The sequence below is a fragment of the Nyctereutes procyonoides genome, unplaced genomic scaffold (genome assembly GCF_905146905.1).
Source record: "Nyctereutes procyonoides isolate TBG_1078 unplaced genomic scaffold, NYPRO_anot_genome, whole genome shotgun sequence".
In the NCBI taxonomy this organism is placed as follows: Eukaryota; Metazoa; Chordata; class Mammalia; order Carnivora; family Canidae; genus Nyctereutes; species Nyctereutes procyonoides.
Window position 1 is genome coordinate 41,033,819 of NW_026575140.1, and position 16,857 is coordinate 41,050,675.

The 16,857-nt window shown below is 40.5% G+C and overlaps 1 protein-coding gene across 8 annotated transcripts in view; it reads left to right on the top strand.

Moving 5' to 3' along the window:
• NFIA (nuclear factor I A) overlaps window positions 1–16,857 on the top strand; it is a 368,402-nt gene that overhangs the window by 298,261 nt on the left and 53,284 nt on the right. For 6 of the 8 annotated variants that reach the window (XM_055305118.1, XM_055305120.1, XM_055305121.1 and 3 more), the window contains 2 exons: window positions 10,248–10,426; window positions 12,708–12,873. In XM_055305118.1, the coding sequence (XP_055161093.1) occupies window positions 10,248–10,426; window positions 12,708–12,873 (345 nt within the window). The remainder of the gene's footprint in view (window positions 1–10,247; window positions 10,427–12,707; window positions 12,874–16,857) is intronic. The other 2 variants (XM_055305119.1, XM_055305126.1) reach the window with 1 other exon arrangement.

Below are 16,857 nucleotides of genomic sequence, written 5' to 3' on the forward strand. Positions count from 1 at the left end.
AGAAAGAGAATAGCTTTTTTACAGATCTGGGAAAGGTTCTACTCCTGGATGCTTATGACTCTGATTCTCCTGATTTGGGTCATTTGCTTGGGTCACTTTTGGCATAATTCTTATGTTTAAAAGGTAAAGGGGTTTCTCATTGGTGTGGCCTGGGTGGCATGCATACCCACAGAGCCAGGAGGTAGGGTTAAGGCCACTCTTGACCACATAGCTTGGGGCTGAGGGAAGGGTACATAACCCTCAAAAACCTGAGAGCTCTGTTGCCAGAGGGAATGGCAAGACAGAGAACTGAGTCCTTTTTCCCTAGCTGAAGTGACTTATTCCTGCAGTTAGGATTTGCAGGACACAGGTAAATGCAGGTCCTAGAGAGTGGTGATTAACCCATGCTATGGGCCTCCAGGTCCATGAAAGCAGTCCAACTCTTGATATGATTATTGTCACATTGCATTATATGATCCTGATTATTTTTCATGTATCTTAATCTATTCTAAAAAAAAATTCTGAGAATAACAAATAACCCACAGTCTAATATACTGCCTAGCACATAGTTGATTCTCAACACATACCTTTTTAAAATGAGTGAGCCTTGCTAGGTACTAGAATTAATTCTAATCCTGAGAAAAATACTTTTTTTCCTGTGCTACTTTATCCAATTTCTGGATAAGGAAATGTGGGCTCAGAAATGTTGAGTGACTATTCCTAATAGGACAGGGAGTGATGATTTCAGACGCAGAATAGTCGAGCTCTACAACCCAAACACGACATATGATTTCCATTCACAGTAGAGAAAGTGAGGAGGCTGACACACAGAGCTAATGGAATACCCAACCTGGGATAAAAACTTGAACCCCTAACTTCAGACACTGGGCTGATTCTTCTCCTCCTTCCTCCCCTTGTGTCAAATCTACTACAGGAAGAATAAATCCTTCAATCCTATAGGGTATATTCAGGAAGATACTTGCAATTCAGGAGGACGCTTTGAAAGTAACCTCCGATTTAGTAATCCTGTCTCTCAGAAATAGGGGCTTGAACCACAATGTAAACCTGACAATTCGGTGGAGGAAATGCTGCAAATCAGCCCACGCTTTTATTTTTGTCATGGGTTTTGCTGTTGTTTATTTGCTTGTTTTTTGCCCTTTTTTTTTTTCACATTGGCAAATACTTGCACAACCACCAGTAGTCCTCTAAGGGGCTTGGAGCACCTCCATGGACTTTACTTTGGAAATTCTCTTTTGCAGGACTGCAATTTGTTAGAGGACTCCCTGCCTCGTTCCATTAACCTCTGTGATCACCCAATCTGTGGGGTTGTTTTTTTCTCAAGTGTTTTTCATGTTTCTTATTCTTGATCTCTTATTTCATAGCATTGGTTGCAGATAACATAGACGCTCCAGTTCTCGTCATAGAAGGGAATTCTTGTCAACTTTGCTTAAACAGTCCCTCTTCATATTTCCAATAATCATAGCTGTTATGTGGCATTTGAACATATTTCACATTAGCCATCATGGCAGCCTAGGCAAGTAGTGTGCAAATATGGCATATTCAGAGAGGAGGTCCCATCAAGATCCCAAAGCTGGCACTCGATCTCACAGAGCTTGAACAAGTACACTCAGGGATTTTAAAACTCAAAAAAGGGATCCCTGGGTGGCGCAGCGGTTTGGCGCCTGCCTTTGGCCCAGGGCGCGATCCTGGAGACCCGAGATCGAATCCCACGTCGGGCTCCCGGTGCATGGAGCCTGCTTTCTCCCTCTGCCTGTGTCTCTGCCTCTCTCTCTGTGTGTGTGTGTGACTATCATAAATAAATTTAAAAAATTTAAAAAAAATAAAAAAAATAAAACTCAAAAAAATTACAGCCTTCACAAAGCCAGGATGTCTTGGAGATTGTAATCAAAAATACTCTATAACTTAGTACCTCAGAAACACTTGAAAAATAATTTCTTTTAAAGGGCACATGCTGGGACGCCTGGGTGGCTCAGTGGTTGAGCGTCTGTCTTTGGCTCAGATCATGATCCCAGGGTCCTGGGATCGAGTCCTGTATCAGGCTCCCTGAGGAGAGCCTGCTTCTCCCTCTGCCTATGTCTCTCCCTCTGTGTGTGTGTCTCTCATGAATAAATAAATAAAATCTTTTAAAAATATTTAAAAATAAGGGAGCACATGTTCCCTTGTTTTAGATATTTTAGATTTTAATGTTATTACTATGGATCAGTTGTACTGAGTATTTGTAACTGTAATCCCAGAGACAGACTTCCATTGGAATGCAAAGCTACGTAAGCATCAGCGATTGAGTACAAGCTACATTTTGCAGAAGAGAGAACTAGAAGAGAAAGAAGTCACCCATATTAATAAAGCCAAGTAGTGGCAGAAACAAAACTAAAAGTTCCTTCATCTAGTTAGTAAATTTTCAAAAAAAATAATAATTATTATAAAGTTTTCTTTAAAAGCACTCCTGGGATGCCTGGGTGGCTCAGCCATTGAGCATCTGCCTTTGGCCTCATCCCAGATGCTGATCCCAGATGCTGGATCGAGTCCCACATCGGGCTCCTTGTGGGGAGCCTGCTTCTCCATCTGCCTGTGTCTCTGCCTCTCTCTTTGTGTCTCTCATGAATAAATGAATAAAATCTTTAAAAAAAAAAAAAGCACTCCAGATCTTCTTTTAAAACTTTTTTTTTTGTAGTATTTAACATGTATCAGATCTCTGATAAGCAACTCCCAAAAACTGACATGGTGGGCCTTTCAAAGGGTAATAGAAATTTGCATTGTATCTGGGTTTGCTGGGGCCTGGACTGGGGAACGGGAGGGCACAGTGTGGGAGCAGGAGGAAGACATGCTCAGATCCTGGTTAGGTTGGAAGTGTGCCTGGGTAGCAGGGGTCTACATGGTAAAGGGGGAGGTCAGTATGGACACTCAAGGACAGTAGATCTAAGTGAAAAGTAGAGCCTCGAGGGAGACAGCTCCCTAATTCTAAGTTTCTGGATTGTCAGAGTTTGAGATTTAAGCAAAGGTACAGGTTCAAAGTATATTTGGTCAAAAAGTCTTTATAGGTCATTGTATCTATGATAGCTATGAGCATTAGATCAAAATTGTTGCTACTGTTGCTTTGTTTTGCATTTTGTTGTTAAGGGATTTTTTTTTCAAGACCCTCATGTCATGTCCATACTTGATAGTACCTACTGTCTCATCAGTATTTATGTATTCATTTGTCCAAGAGACAGATAAGCAGCAGGTCCCTCTTAACTAGTACTTACTATTCCTTTCCCCTTGTATATTCTGTAATCCAAATAAATCTTAGCAAATAGGAACAATTTTTAATTTATTCATCCCCCATCCTCATCCCCATCCTTACTTATGACAGTATTTCCAATAAAAGAAGCTATTTATTGATCACCTACCTTCATGGTCAGGAACTACACTATGTGTCTTATATACTTTGTCTCATTGGATCTTAACAACAAATCTATGAGGTGTTATTCGCCCCACCATACAGAAGGCAAAACCGAGTCATAGAGAAGCTTAGAAACTTAAAGCATAGCTGATAAGTGAAAGATCTAGATTTAAATCTACACCTATTTGACTCTAAAGCCCACAGTCCTCATATTATACCTTTTTTGGATTCATATGTTTAACTTGAAATTATACTTACACAAGTGTGGGAAACCAGCACAGACCAAAGCAGGTTAAATAATGGTGAAGACAGACAATCAAAGAGCTATAATGGGGGAGTGGGGGAGGAGTGGGTGAAGGTAGTCAAGAGGTAGTCAAAAGGTAATCAAAGAAAAAAAGCGACAATGGAGTTAGTAGAAATATAGAAGGAAAGCAGATTGCTTTGAAAGCTTCAATACAGTGAGGCTTCAGCAGAAAGATGGACCAGCAGAAAGACAGGGTTTAGTAGGGAAGAGCTGGAAGGAGCAGTGATCGTCAGGTGCTCAACTCATGAGCACAGCATGGCAGGTGTTTGGAAAGTGAACAGGAGTTATATGGGGCCAGCACACTATGGCCCACAAGTCAAGCCCAGTCCTCTGCCTGTTTTTGAAAATAAAATTCTATTGGAACATGGCCACACTCATTTGTTTGTGTGATATCTATGGCTGCTTCTGCACCATAGCAGCAGGGTAGAATAATTGCAGGCAGAGACCGTGCAGCCTGCAAAGTCTAAACTCTCTGCTCTCAAAAAAAAATAAAAATAAAAAAAATAAACTCTCTGCTCTCTGGCCTTTACAGAAAACGTTTGCCAACCCCTGGTCTAGATTATAAGCCAGAGCCTCAGGGCAAGAGGGGTCCTTCAGTGGCTAATATTGATCTAAATAAAAATGTTGAAAGACCTTGCCCTCCTCCCCTCCCCCTTTCTGTCTGTTTTTCCAGGAGACCTTGGCATTTGATCTCCAACCCGAGGATCCCCTTTATTCAAATGGAATAGAAAATACCAACCGTCTTGGAAGTGCAGCATAGCATAAAGTTACTTTGGTAGCAGGAATATAAAAATATCAAGTGCTTGACCAGCTATCATGCAATGTCATTTGTTTCTCTCCTGTGACATCTGGGTCTTTCACATGCATCTGGGCAATGTTAAAGATAGGTACTATAGGTTTTGAAAGCCTTGGATTGCTTCAAGTCAGAGGTTTGTTATTCAGACAAGGCTCTACCTCCTAAAGGCTTAAAAACCATTGCCAAGTCCCCTTTCCTTGTGTCTCTATTAAAGTAAATCCCAGGGACACCTGGGTGGCTCAGCGGTTAAGCATCTGCCTTTAGCCTAGGGGGTGATCCTGGAGACCCGGGATTGAGTCCCACATCGGGCTCCTTGCATGGAGCTCTGCCTGTATCTCTGTGTCCCTGCCTCTCTGTCTCTCTCTCTCTCTCTCTCTCTCTCATGAATAAATAAATAAAATCTTTTTAAAAAAATCCCATACTTCCAAACTCCTGGGCTTTCATAAGTGGCCAGTCTGACTCATGCATGATTTATAAATTATAGCTATAGACCATTAAGATAGATTCCTCAGCTTTAGGTAAGCTACAGTGGCATCATATACTGTGGTTTTGAATTTCCGAAGAAACCAAGTACATAGTAGTTGACAACCCAAATAATTCGAATTCCATTTGCCTTTATGGAAGGCATTTTTTTTTCCTCCCACTTTCTTCTCCTTTTAGCGATCTACCTTATTAAAATCTTCACTTCTAAATATGAGTAGTCAGGAGTTCTTAATGCCACCCGTGCTCTACGGCAATGGTTATTTTGGTCTAAAGTACCATCTTATTGCTAAAGAGAGGAGTGGGGTTTTTCTGCTAACTGTGCTAACACGGGAATGGTTTGGACTCTCACCTGTTGCCCCTGACTTCGTGTCGATTAATAGTAAGACTATGAAGTCTTATAAATGCCATGGCTTGGGAGTGATCATTCCTCCTGTGAAAGAAGAAGGCTGTGTGTTTCTCTGTGTTAAGAGCACGCTGCCCCTGAAAGGGGATTAGGTCGTATTGTTTGCGCTGTTCTCTTGACAGCTTTTCTTTGGAGCCTCCCAGACAAGAGACTCTAGGACTGCCAGAAAGGAAATGCTAAGGTGAAAAGAATCCAAGTCTCTATCCAATCTATGAGAATCTGTGACGGTTTGTGAACGAGGAATAAAGCAATTAAGGCAATGTCAGTTTAAATACAAGAACCTATTTCAACCCATAAATTTTGGTTTGAGGAAAAATGTGGGAAGGTTCTTAGAATTCTTGGAGGTTGAGTTTGGGGAAAATTGCTAAAAATGGTGAGGAAGGATTACTTTCCGCTCTCTTTTCTTTCTCAAGCTTTATAAAAGAATGAAACGAGTTTCCAAACCTATCTAGCTGTGCCTCCTTGATAGCATCCTTTTTGAGCTAGAAAATATGTTAGTAAGGCCTCTTCCCTATGGAGGACTCAGACCAAGAGTCCCTTGGATCAAATAAGACTCCCAAACTACACAGTAATACAGTCATGACCTTGACCTTCTCCTTCCCCAGTCCTCATTCTGCTTTAAAAGAGAAAGCATTTGGGGATCCCTGGGTGGCGCAGCGGTTTAGCGCCTGCCTTTGGCCCAGGGTGCGATCCTGGAGACCCGGGATCGAATCCCACGTCGGGCTCCCGGTGCATGGAGCCTGCTTCTTCCTCTGCCTATGTCTCTGCCTCTCTCTCTCTCTCTCTCTCTCTCTCTCTCTCTCTCTGTGTGTGTGTGTGTGTGACTATCATAAATAAATTTAAAAAATTAAAAAATAAAAGAGAAAGCATTTAAGTTTATACATTTAAGTTAAATATATATATGTATAAATATATAAATATAATATATTTATAAATATAAATAAATATTTGTATTTAAAATATATATTATATACAATACATATTTACAATATATATTAATATGTACATATATATGTGTGTGTGTGTATATATATATATAGTGTTGAATTTTTAGCTTTTTCTCTTTCAAACTAAAACCAAGAGAATCTTTTTAAAAGAAGCAGAGTCCAGGCAGGGGCAGAGTAAAAACAAGTAAACCAACCTGTCTGACCTGCTTTCTTCTTTTTAAGTATCCAGTAATATGATCATTTTGTAATAAATAACTGAACTCTACACCCTTTGGGAAATTCTGGCTCCCTGTTTCTTGAATTGTGGCTACTTTGTTCAGAATGTGTAGGCAGTGCGTTCTAGCCAAAGAAACCTGATCAAATTTCCTTCCTTCTTATTTGTATTGTTTGTGAAAATCCCAGCAGTTGTTTTAAATAAGTCTGGCCCCTGGTTAAAATTTAAGCTGGTAGTGAGAACCATCCAGAGCGTTGTGTTTCTGACACTCTTTGCTGCTCCTGGCCTAGGGTACTAAGAGTATTAGACCCCAGAAGCAGCCAATTTTGTAGTGCCTTTTAATACACAAAATTGTATTAACATCAACATGGATACAGATGGATACACTGTAATAAACTGTAACCACTTGAGAAAAGCCTTTATTGACTCTCAAGTAAATAATGCACATTTTAAAGGATCTAGATATGCATTTACATAATGTGCTATAATTTTTTATTGTGTCAACTACACACACACACACACACACACACACACTCATAAGAGATGTTTTTCTCTGTCAAAAGTTTGGACTGAGACCATTCTTTGTGCATTGCATTAGTACCATGCCAGATTCAGAATGGTGGAATTCCCAAATGGTAGTTTCTTTTCTGTGGGACCCCTGATCTGAAGATCTCAGTGTATATTTAATGAATTTTACTGATTGAGCGATGGACTGATTTAACCCCAACAACACTTCGTAAAATGATTTGAAACTACTCAGACCAAAGCTTGGGCACACCAAAAATATCTAACTCAAGGTCAAAGAGAGAAGACAAGAAACAGGAAAGAAGAAAATGCAAATCTACATGTTGCCTTTAGAGAACCGAAGAACATGGGTCTTACCCCGTGAAAGAGTAATACTAGCGCTCTACCTAAAGACATAGCATGTATTTAATGATATTTAACAGGACTGTGTAATGTCTGTAACACAACTGATTTCCTTCTGAAGAAATGAAAGCTCAGGACCTCAAATGATTTGTATGCCCACTTTCACTAATGGCTGCACCAGTAAGTCCAAAGCATAACAAAGTAAGGGTTGTGAAGGATGACCCTTTGAAATGCAGACTCAGCAACTGCCTGATTTGAAACTACAGGCGAAATGATTCCCTGGTGCTAATTAATTAAGAATTGGTCCTTATAAGTCAGTCGTTGCACTTAGTTTCATAGAGCACCACATGTTCTTAAGTTCGTGTTAAATTCTGTGCCACAAGGAAAAAGTGAATTGTTTTAGTAGAATATAATAAACTCGACAAAGGTCTGAATTCAGGTTACTAATGATGTTCTTTCACCTATTAACCGTAACAAAGAGGGCTAGGATGGATGTTCGTTACCAACAATCAAAGGAAGGATTCCAAGATCTGTTGAGTTATTCCCTCTGTCCACTTCCTTTAACTTTTATCTGCCTGACATTTTACTCAAGTGAATATTTTCCCTTGGGCATCATTCTCTGTGGGCCACCACAATGCGTCCTCGAACGTCATTTATCACTTTCCACTGAGCACCTGAAGTACTGTCACTTTATCACTAAGGTCGGCTTCCTGGGGACTTTTGGCAGTGCAGTTCCCACCTTTGTGTTGGACATGCTGCCAAGGTTGACCGTATCATTTTGTTATGCTCAGTACATCCCCAGCCATATTTGGGAAATGTCTCCCCCCCCCCCCCGCCATCCCTGACTGCAAACTATTTGGTCATCTGCAGGGTGCGGGGTCAAATTTTCTTGCTACTAGCGAAGATAGCCATGCCGTATTAGATGAACAAAACTCCTTTGGTTTCTTAAAATCCCATGTGCAAAAGTAAGAGATGACCAGAGCCATTTAACAACTTAATCTTGTGGGTTTTTACTCAGAGACAATTATGGATCCCCAGATCCATAATTTATCATTTATTATATGAAGTCCTAAGTTTGACCAGTTCTGGCTTTTTGCCAGGTGGAAAAAAATGCAAGTGTTAAGTCTATTTGTATGGTTCTCGATTTCTATACCACCCTTGTATTCAATCGATCACTGTACATTCGACTAATATTTATTGAGTACCAGACAGTGTTCTGAGGATATGACAGTGAACAATTAAATAGATGGAAAAGCTATTTTCTAAGATGTGAAAGATTGAAAGAAGAGCAAGTGTAAAGGACGGAAGATGACAACAATTCTGGTTTCATTGGCTGTGTTCAAGATGCCCTCAATTGTATGATTGAAGATAAAATTTTGTCTGTGTTGGCCCACTATTGTATCTCACACCCACAGTAGAAGGCCATCAGTGTTTATTGGGTAGATTACCCAATAATCTGCATGAATGAGGTGGTCCCATCAGATCATCCATAAGACATGGAGTAGACTATTGCTTCCACTCCACATCCCCATTTTCACTCTTTAAAAACTATAGATGCGGTTCTGAACCTCAAAATCCTAGCCATTTCAATTATTAGTCAGAAAGTACCCCAATACTAAAGATAGTCCAGTAGGGAACAAAGAATCCATGGCCAGTGATCAATGGGGATGTATCATTTTTACAGTCCTCAGCCATGCTTCTAGAGTAGTGGAAGAAAGCACAGCCTCTCTTGCTTAGTCACCTCTACAGTTTTATGAGTCACTCTTGGTATTAGAAATTTTACTGTCTAAAATTGGAGCATTCCTTTGTTTGATCTTTGCAGGGACTCCTTGAGTTTGAAGACTTAAAATGCAAAGTGTAAGGGAAAATAAATATTCTCATCTGCTTTTATTTGGGAGCTGCTTCTCTGGCCTTCATTGAGAAGTGAGAGCTGCTACCTTGGCATTACTTGGTTTGAGTATCTCCAACTGTTCCCATGCCTGCTCTTCTTCTCTAGCAGATTTTATCAATCACCCTTCCAATTCAAGGGCAGATGTTCTCGCAGAAACATTATCAAGCGTCTCACATAAGTTTTTTAATCTACTGTAATCTTCTTGTACAAATAAAATGTAGCAGGGCTCAAATAAAAAGGAGTAATAGTTGTCTGAGTTCTTTTATCAATTTTTATGGGCAGAGGGCCCACAGTTTAACAGGAGTCACTGCCTACTCAGCCTGTGGGTTCCCCTGCTCTAACATTTATGCATTTCTGAGTTTCGGTTTGAGATGGCCAAAAAAGAAAAAAAAAGTCTACGTAAACTGTCCATGTAAAGTGAGGCATCCAAATTGTACAGGTTCATTAAGTGATCATTTACTACATACTTCAAAAAAATTCCATCCTGTATTAGTCCCTAGAAATTTCCTTGAAAGGGGTATAAGAGCTTTAACAATGAATTATTGTCTATGGGTTAGCTCAGCATGAAAGAGGATCCATATGTGCAAACTAGAATTTGTCATATGTAATGTCAGTTAAATCAGGTCTAATCTACCAAATACATTTTTTATTGCTTGCTTCATTAAAAAGGCTCTTAAGGTAATGAATAATCTTCAGCTTCACCAAGGATTATTAATGCCTTTATAACTCATGTCCACTGAAAATGGAAAGACAGCCTGAAACCCTACCCTAATCTAACCTCCATGTTTGTCTTAGAGCCTTAAGGAAGAAAATCTGTCAGACCTATCCAGTGTGAAATTCAGCGCCATAAGCAGTGCTGTGAGCTGGGTCAGGAAAGAAAGGAAAAAGGAGGTTGAAGCGGGCTTGATGCTGTGGCAAAGCGGACCTTTCCCTTCATGACTCTCACATTTTCTTTTCCTACAGCAAGCCCTCACGCAACACCGTCGACTCTTCATTTTCCAACATCGCCCATTATCCAGCAGCCTGGGCCTTACTTCTCTCACCCAGCCATCCGCTATCACCCTCAGGAGACGCTGAAAGAGTTTGTCCAACTTGTCTGCCCTGATGCTGGTCAGCAGGCTGGACAGGTGGGGTTCCTCAATGTAAGGAGACCTCTTTTTTTTTTTCAATTTCTTTAGAAATATTAACCGAATGTAAAAATAACAAGGGGAGACCTTCTGACCATGTGACATTGTGCTCTAATGTTGCGCTGACGGACTCCAGGCAAATGTCATATTTATTCTAGATTGTGGGAAAGTTAACTTGCTCTAAGAGTGATTGGCCAGGGTTTAAAAAGTGTTTGTGTTAAGTTCGCAACTGTCAAGTTTATGGATATAAATCATCTCAAGGGTGAACCGTATAACCTTCTAAGGTCTGTGGGCTGATAATTCCACCTCAGGCACACTAACCCTTGGGCTCACGCAGTTAACAAAATAGAAAGACCAAATAATTTTAAATAATTATTTGGGGTGGTAGGGAGAAGTAGGGGGATGAGGGGGCACAGATGTTTCAGATCAACGGAGTTGATATTTTTTAAAAATACAGTCTTCTAACACTTTAGATCAAGTTGACCAGTACTTGAACTCAAGATGCTAGAAGTACAGTTTATTATGGTTTGTTATTTCTGCAAGTAGTTATCTTTCCCACTTATCTTTGTATAAAGCTAAACAGTATTCAACAGCTTCAAATGAATGTTTTCATTTTTTTCTCTAATAAACCAAATAATTGCAACTTGAAACAGTATTCCAAATGTAAAAGTGATTTTTAAAAATCAAAAATTTTATTTCAAAGTTGGACTAAGTGTTTACAGTTGGATAGCTGTATCCCACAGCCACTAATAATAATAATGAATAGTAAATAATGACCACCATAAAGCCAAATGTGATTTTCCTTTTCTCCCAATAGCTACACATGAAGCCACAGATCAGCCGTCATTATCACTGCCTAATTTAGAATATTATATCACACCGCCCTGTCGCTGATTTTCTCAACCCTTGCAGAAATACCTGATTGTGCATATCTGAGACAGAACAGGCAGCTTTGACTAATGTCTGGTGATGTGTTAGCAGATACATTTCTGTCTAGACAACAAATCAATATGGGGCCTTTTTTCTTTTTGCTTGTGTATTCATTTGCTTGGCTTATTCTAAAGCATTCACTTATGGACTTTAGCCCACTCAGAAATAACACACGGGCAGGTTTGCTGGCAAGAAAGCACAGCATTCTGATTGTCAGACGAGATAGTCTTTGAGGAAACAATACTAAATATATAAGAGAATGTGGATGAGGGCCTGACTGAGGCTGCCCCTACAGAATTATTAAGCTTACACTTATTAAACCTGGGACAACTGAATCTCCTTCACCTGAACTTTGATTCAGGACTGTAGCCTAAATACCAGCTGTGGTTACCGGTTGTGCAGTGACACTGAAGTCTGGCATCGGAAAAGCCACCTGGGAGACCATGAGAAATCTGAAGTGATCACCAGCAGCAAGCATCTGACTTTTGAATTTCTAACTTCTTTAAAAATAGTCCTGACATTATCCTATGTAACTGTCAAAATCCCGGTTTTGCATTTTGATCAAAATTTTGTAGGGCTTAAGGCAGGTCTCTTCGTGGGACTGTTTTGAAAAACTTGAAAATAAAATAGATTTTATTGCTTTCTTCAGAGGGGAAATTTCTTTTGTCAAAGAGCTGTTATTTGGTTGTTCTAACATCAGGCAGCCAAATAAATATGACTGTTATGGCATATGCTTATATAATTTAAATCAAAATTAGAAGTGATATTTTTCCCTAGCAGAATTTTGACAGCTCAATTCTAAAGTTTCTGTGCCTGATGTTATACAATATGTGAAAGAAATTTTTTATGTTCCCTTAACATATTTATTAAATGTTATATAATATCAACTTTGAGGAGTGAAAATAAAATATTATTTTTAATTTCAAATGCATATTTGGGGAACTTCATTATATCTGTATAAGTAGACAATATGGAATAATCCTACAACTTGTAAAACATATATTAAGAAAATTATAATCATGAGAATGATGATGAAGGTAGCAATTAATACAGAAGTGAAACATTCCAAGCAAAAGTTGGTGGGCCATTTTATGGAAGCGAGATGTGGAGAAGGTCAAAGTAATTCAAGAGATCATTTTAGGATACATTGAGTATGTGTGCCTAAGATGAAACTTCTGTGGAATGCCTTAAGAACAACTCAACTTTTTTTATCTATCTGCTTTTGTGGAAGAATTCAAGCACTAAAATACTTCGTAATTTTACCTAAGTGGTGACTAATACGTCTTTTGTTTTCAGAAGCTGCTAATGGTTGATATCTGTCTCTTCTTTTCCTTCTGCGTGTTCTGTTTTGCTCCTATGCTCACAGCCCAATGGGAGTAGCCAAGGCAAAGTGCACAACCCATTCCTTCCCACCCCGATGTTGCCACCGCCGCCGCCACCCCCGATGGCCAGGCCTGTACCTCTGCCGGTGCCAGACACAAAGCCTCCAACCACGTCAACAGAAGGAGGCGCAGCCTCCCCAACCTCACCAAGTAAGTATGGCTGAGATGAGGCGCCGGTCACTTATCAAGCTCTGTTTACTTGAATCCTCATTTAAGTTTGGTCCCTAACTACATAGGCTCTAGTGATAGGCACATATCCCCAGAGATGATTATAGCATGAATTTGCAGAGCCAAAACCAGATTGCAATGTACACCACTCTTGGGTATGATCAGCTACACCAGATGCGGAAATGACTGAGTGTTTGGGTGGAGAAAATGGCGTAACTACATGCCCCAGACCGAAATCAAGATATGACTATTAAATTTTCATATTATTTGAATGGCTTTGAATGCTCTCCTCATGATCATCAAACATCATCTACTTGCATGAATTCTGATTAGCAAAAAGCTCCTTTTACTTCTGGAGAGCCCTCTATAACTTACAGTCCAAGAGAAATGCACTTGATGAGCTATAAAGGCTGTGCACCTCATGCATCAAATAGGGGAAACAAAGTTAAGTCAAAGTAACAGTTCAAAGGTGTGTACCTTGAACACTCACCAAGAGTAAGAGCCTAGCAGCAGATCAGAGCTGATAACCATGGTAGTTGCATGGCTAGGTGTGGCAGGGGAAGGAGGTAGAAAGTGTAATTGAATGAACTCTTGGCTCTTCTCTGAATAGTAAGGGAACGTGTGATCAGACAATATGGGATTTCCAAACTTTTTTAGATGATAGGGATTATTACTTGCTGAATTAGAGGAATCGTTACCAATATTTGAGAGATGACGAGGGGATAGAAATAGTCTGAACACACAGATTTGACTTTTGTTAGTACCTGGAACGATGTCAAAAAGAGTGATGGCTAGAGGCATAGCTCTGAGGTGATGGTTGGATGGGAGGACCTAACCTTGATAGAAGGGTGTGATGGGCACCTCCCGAAAGCTTTACTGAGGGGTCAAAGTGTAGGAAAGGATAGTAGTTATGACAGCAGTCCTAAAGAAAGCAGGTTTACAAAGAGTTCTACAAAGGTGAGACTGAAGGCAAGGAATCTACTGAGGAATAGATAAGAGTAGACTAGGGGAAAAGTGTTAAGATTAAGAATTTGACCAGCGATCACAGAAGTTGAATGGAGGAAAGCATGAGGAGGGATATTTTGTAGACATGAGCTTTGGGGTCGGACAGTCATTTCAGTGACTATAATGAAGGATGATTCTAGGCCTGTTAGGTTCCTTACTTTCAGGTTAGGGGACATAATTGTATTGGGTGCAGGAGGGAAAGGGCCAAAGAGGAAAAATAAGCCTCTGTTGATACTGTGTTTGTTGGACTGGGGACACTAAATTAATTCTGGGACACTAAATCCAAAAGGTCTGAAGTTCCTTGTGGGCATGTCTTTGAGAATGAACTTTGGGTTATCTAGTATTTATTCATTTTGCTAACACACGTGCAAGTAAGTGGCATTGTACTTGGATTCTGGTACTACAACAAAAAGATTGAGGGGCAATTTTGTGGGGACCTACTTCTCTTGATAAGAGATGGGTCAACACTTTTCAACAAAGGAGAAAACCCCAAGTGTCCAGTGACACAGCAAACAAACGACGCTTAGTCTTCGAATTTGGAAGCTCAGCTTGGAAAAGAAGCTTTTGAGAAGCAGAGGCTCATAGGAGTGTCCTGCTTATTGTGAATTAATGTAATGTCTTCAAACCAGTAGAGAAATCACCATCCCCAAACTCTATTTAAACCTGTTCACTGGGGATATTGACCTACAGATCGGTAGCCACATAATTATTGCACCCTGTACATGCTTCCAGGTACACTTTTCTGCTCATCTTCTCCCTATCTGTTCAGGACAATGACACAGTTCTTTAAAAGCCGTGTGGTAATACTCTACCTATTCCATTTAAACACATCCTCCCCTCCACCATCAGCATCTCCTGCATTCATAGTGCATTTTCCAGTAATGGGGATGGGGCCCCTCCGAGGCACTAGGGAAGAATAGGTATACCTTGTGCAGTTATGGAAAACTAAAAGATAAGGACCCAAATCCCCCCACCTTTCCCACTACTAGCTGTGTTTATCTTCAAGTCAGTTTCCTCATGTATAGAATGTGGGTGATGATACCTGCCTGTCAGGGTTGTGTCAAATCAGCCAGAATAAGTACCACCACCAAATAAATTGGGATATTTTATTACCTGCCAAAACTCTGACCTAGCAGAGTCCCCAGGCTTGGGTAATGACAAAATAGTTCTGTGGGACATGTAAAGCTATTCAGCCCCTGAATCAGGTTGATGTCTTTGGGCCCATACTTCTGGATTCCATACCATGGATAAAATCCGATGCCTTGTATGAAAAGGTACCTGTCATTCCATCGTGGCCAGACTCAAGCATTCCTTCAACATGATGGGAAGAAGTGTGGAGGGGGTCCCAGCAGATCCAATGCATGTGGTTTCATGTCCATTAGAACAGGGTTTGAAGATTTGGGGGAAGGGGTGATATTGGGGGAGAGAGGGCCAAAAGTTTGATACAGGTAATTTGATATTTACTTTAAAAAAAAAAGATTTTACTTTATTTAAGAGAAGAGAGCATGCAAGCTAGCACAAGCAGTGGAGAGGGGCAGAGGGAGAAGCAGATTCCCTGCTGAGCGGGGAACTGGGCTTAGGACTCCTTCCCAGGACCCTGGGATCGTGACCTGAGCTGAAGGCAGAAGCTTAACCAAGTGAGCCACCCAGATGTCCCAGCCGCTCCATATGATTTTAAGAATTTGGGCAAAACAAAATGTTCTATTGGTGGCATAGAAAGGCTTTTATCATCATAAAGTCTATCTCTTGTTTCTAGGCTTTTTGGGGTTTGCTGAATTCTCAAAAATGTGCTGTTTCAGAGCAGTATCTCACCTTACCATCCTCTCTTTTATTGAAAAGACAGTGACAGACTGGGGGACCTATAATTTATAGCATAGGAGGAATATTTCAATTTAAAAATCTCAAAACCCACTGGTCCATACTGGAAAGAAATTTAACAACTCCAGCTCCTCTCCCCCCCCCCCCGCCCCACACAAATTCCTCTTCCATGCCCTGATTTCTGAACCAATTGCTAAATAAAATACAAGCAAAAATCAGATTTGAAGACCAGATTATCACTTTACTATCAGAGAGTTGAGTTTATGACTATAGGCAAATATGCTGCCTAATGCTGAACTCCTGAATTACACAGACAAATCTCCAGTCAACGGGCAGTGCTGAACTACCACAGGCCTTCCCAGGTGAGGTCTGCCCTCCTGTTTAGAGCCGATAGCATGGAGGCCCAGATGGCTGCATGTTGCCTGCCAGCACCTGTCTTCCTAAGAGAAAAGAGCACGACAAGTCACCTCTGGTTTCTACTTCCAAACTGTACAGTCTAGAGAATAGAAAGTGAGCATGGGGTGGGGGTGGGGGACCAAGAGGATATGGAAGGGAACCAATATCAGAGTGAAATCGCCTGCCCCTCTCTTACCATTCATCTTGATGACTACCTTCTTCCATTTGCTTATTCAGCCTTCATATAGCGAGCATGGACTGTTAGCCACTTGGGATATAGATATGATTAATCCCTGCTCTACAGAAATGTGGGATCCATGGAAAGAGACAGCTGGTAAATGGGTAGTTCACAAGAGACAACACTAGGACAAAGGCATGAGTTCTATAAGAGCATTTGGGAGGGAGTTTGGTCCCGGCACAGGGTCTCAGCTGAAGATCATTTTGAAGAGGGTGACTTCTATGCTATTTTAGTAGGGATAATATTCAGGTATTTTAAATCTGAGAAAGAAGAAACCACCCTGGTAGGAGGGAAGGGATGTCTAAAATTAGATTACCCTGAATAAAAATTCAGGGCAAAAAATATAGTTTCATAAGCTATGTGCTTTCCTAGAAATTAAAACCACAGGGTGGTTGGATCCTGTTTATCTTTGCCACTTTATTAGAGCTCAGCTTTAGCAAGAAGAAACATCATGACAGGGTATTAAGTACAGATGTTCAACATCCCAATAGTATGTCCAAAATTGAGGC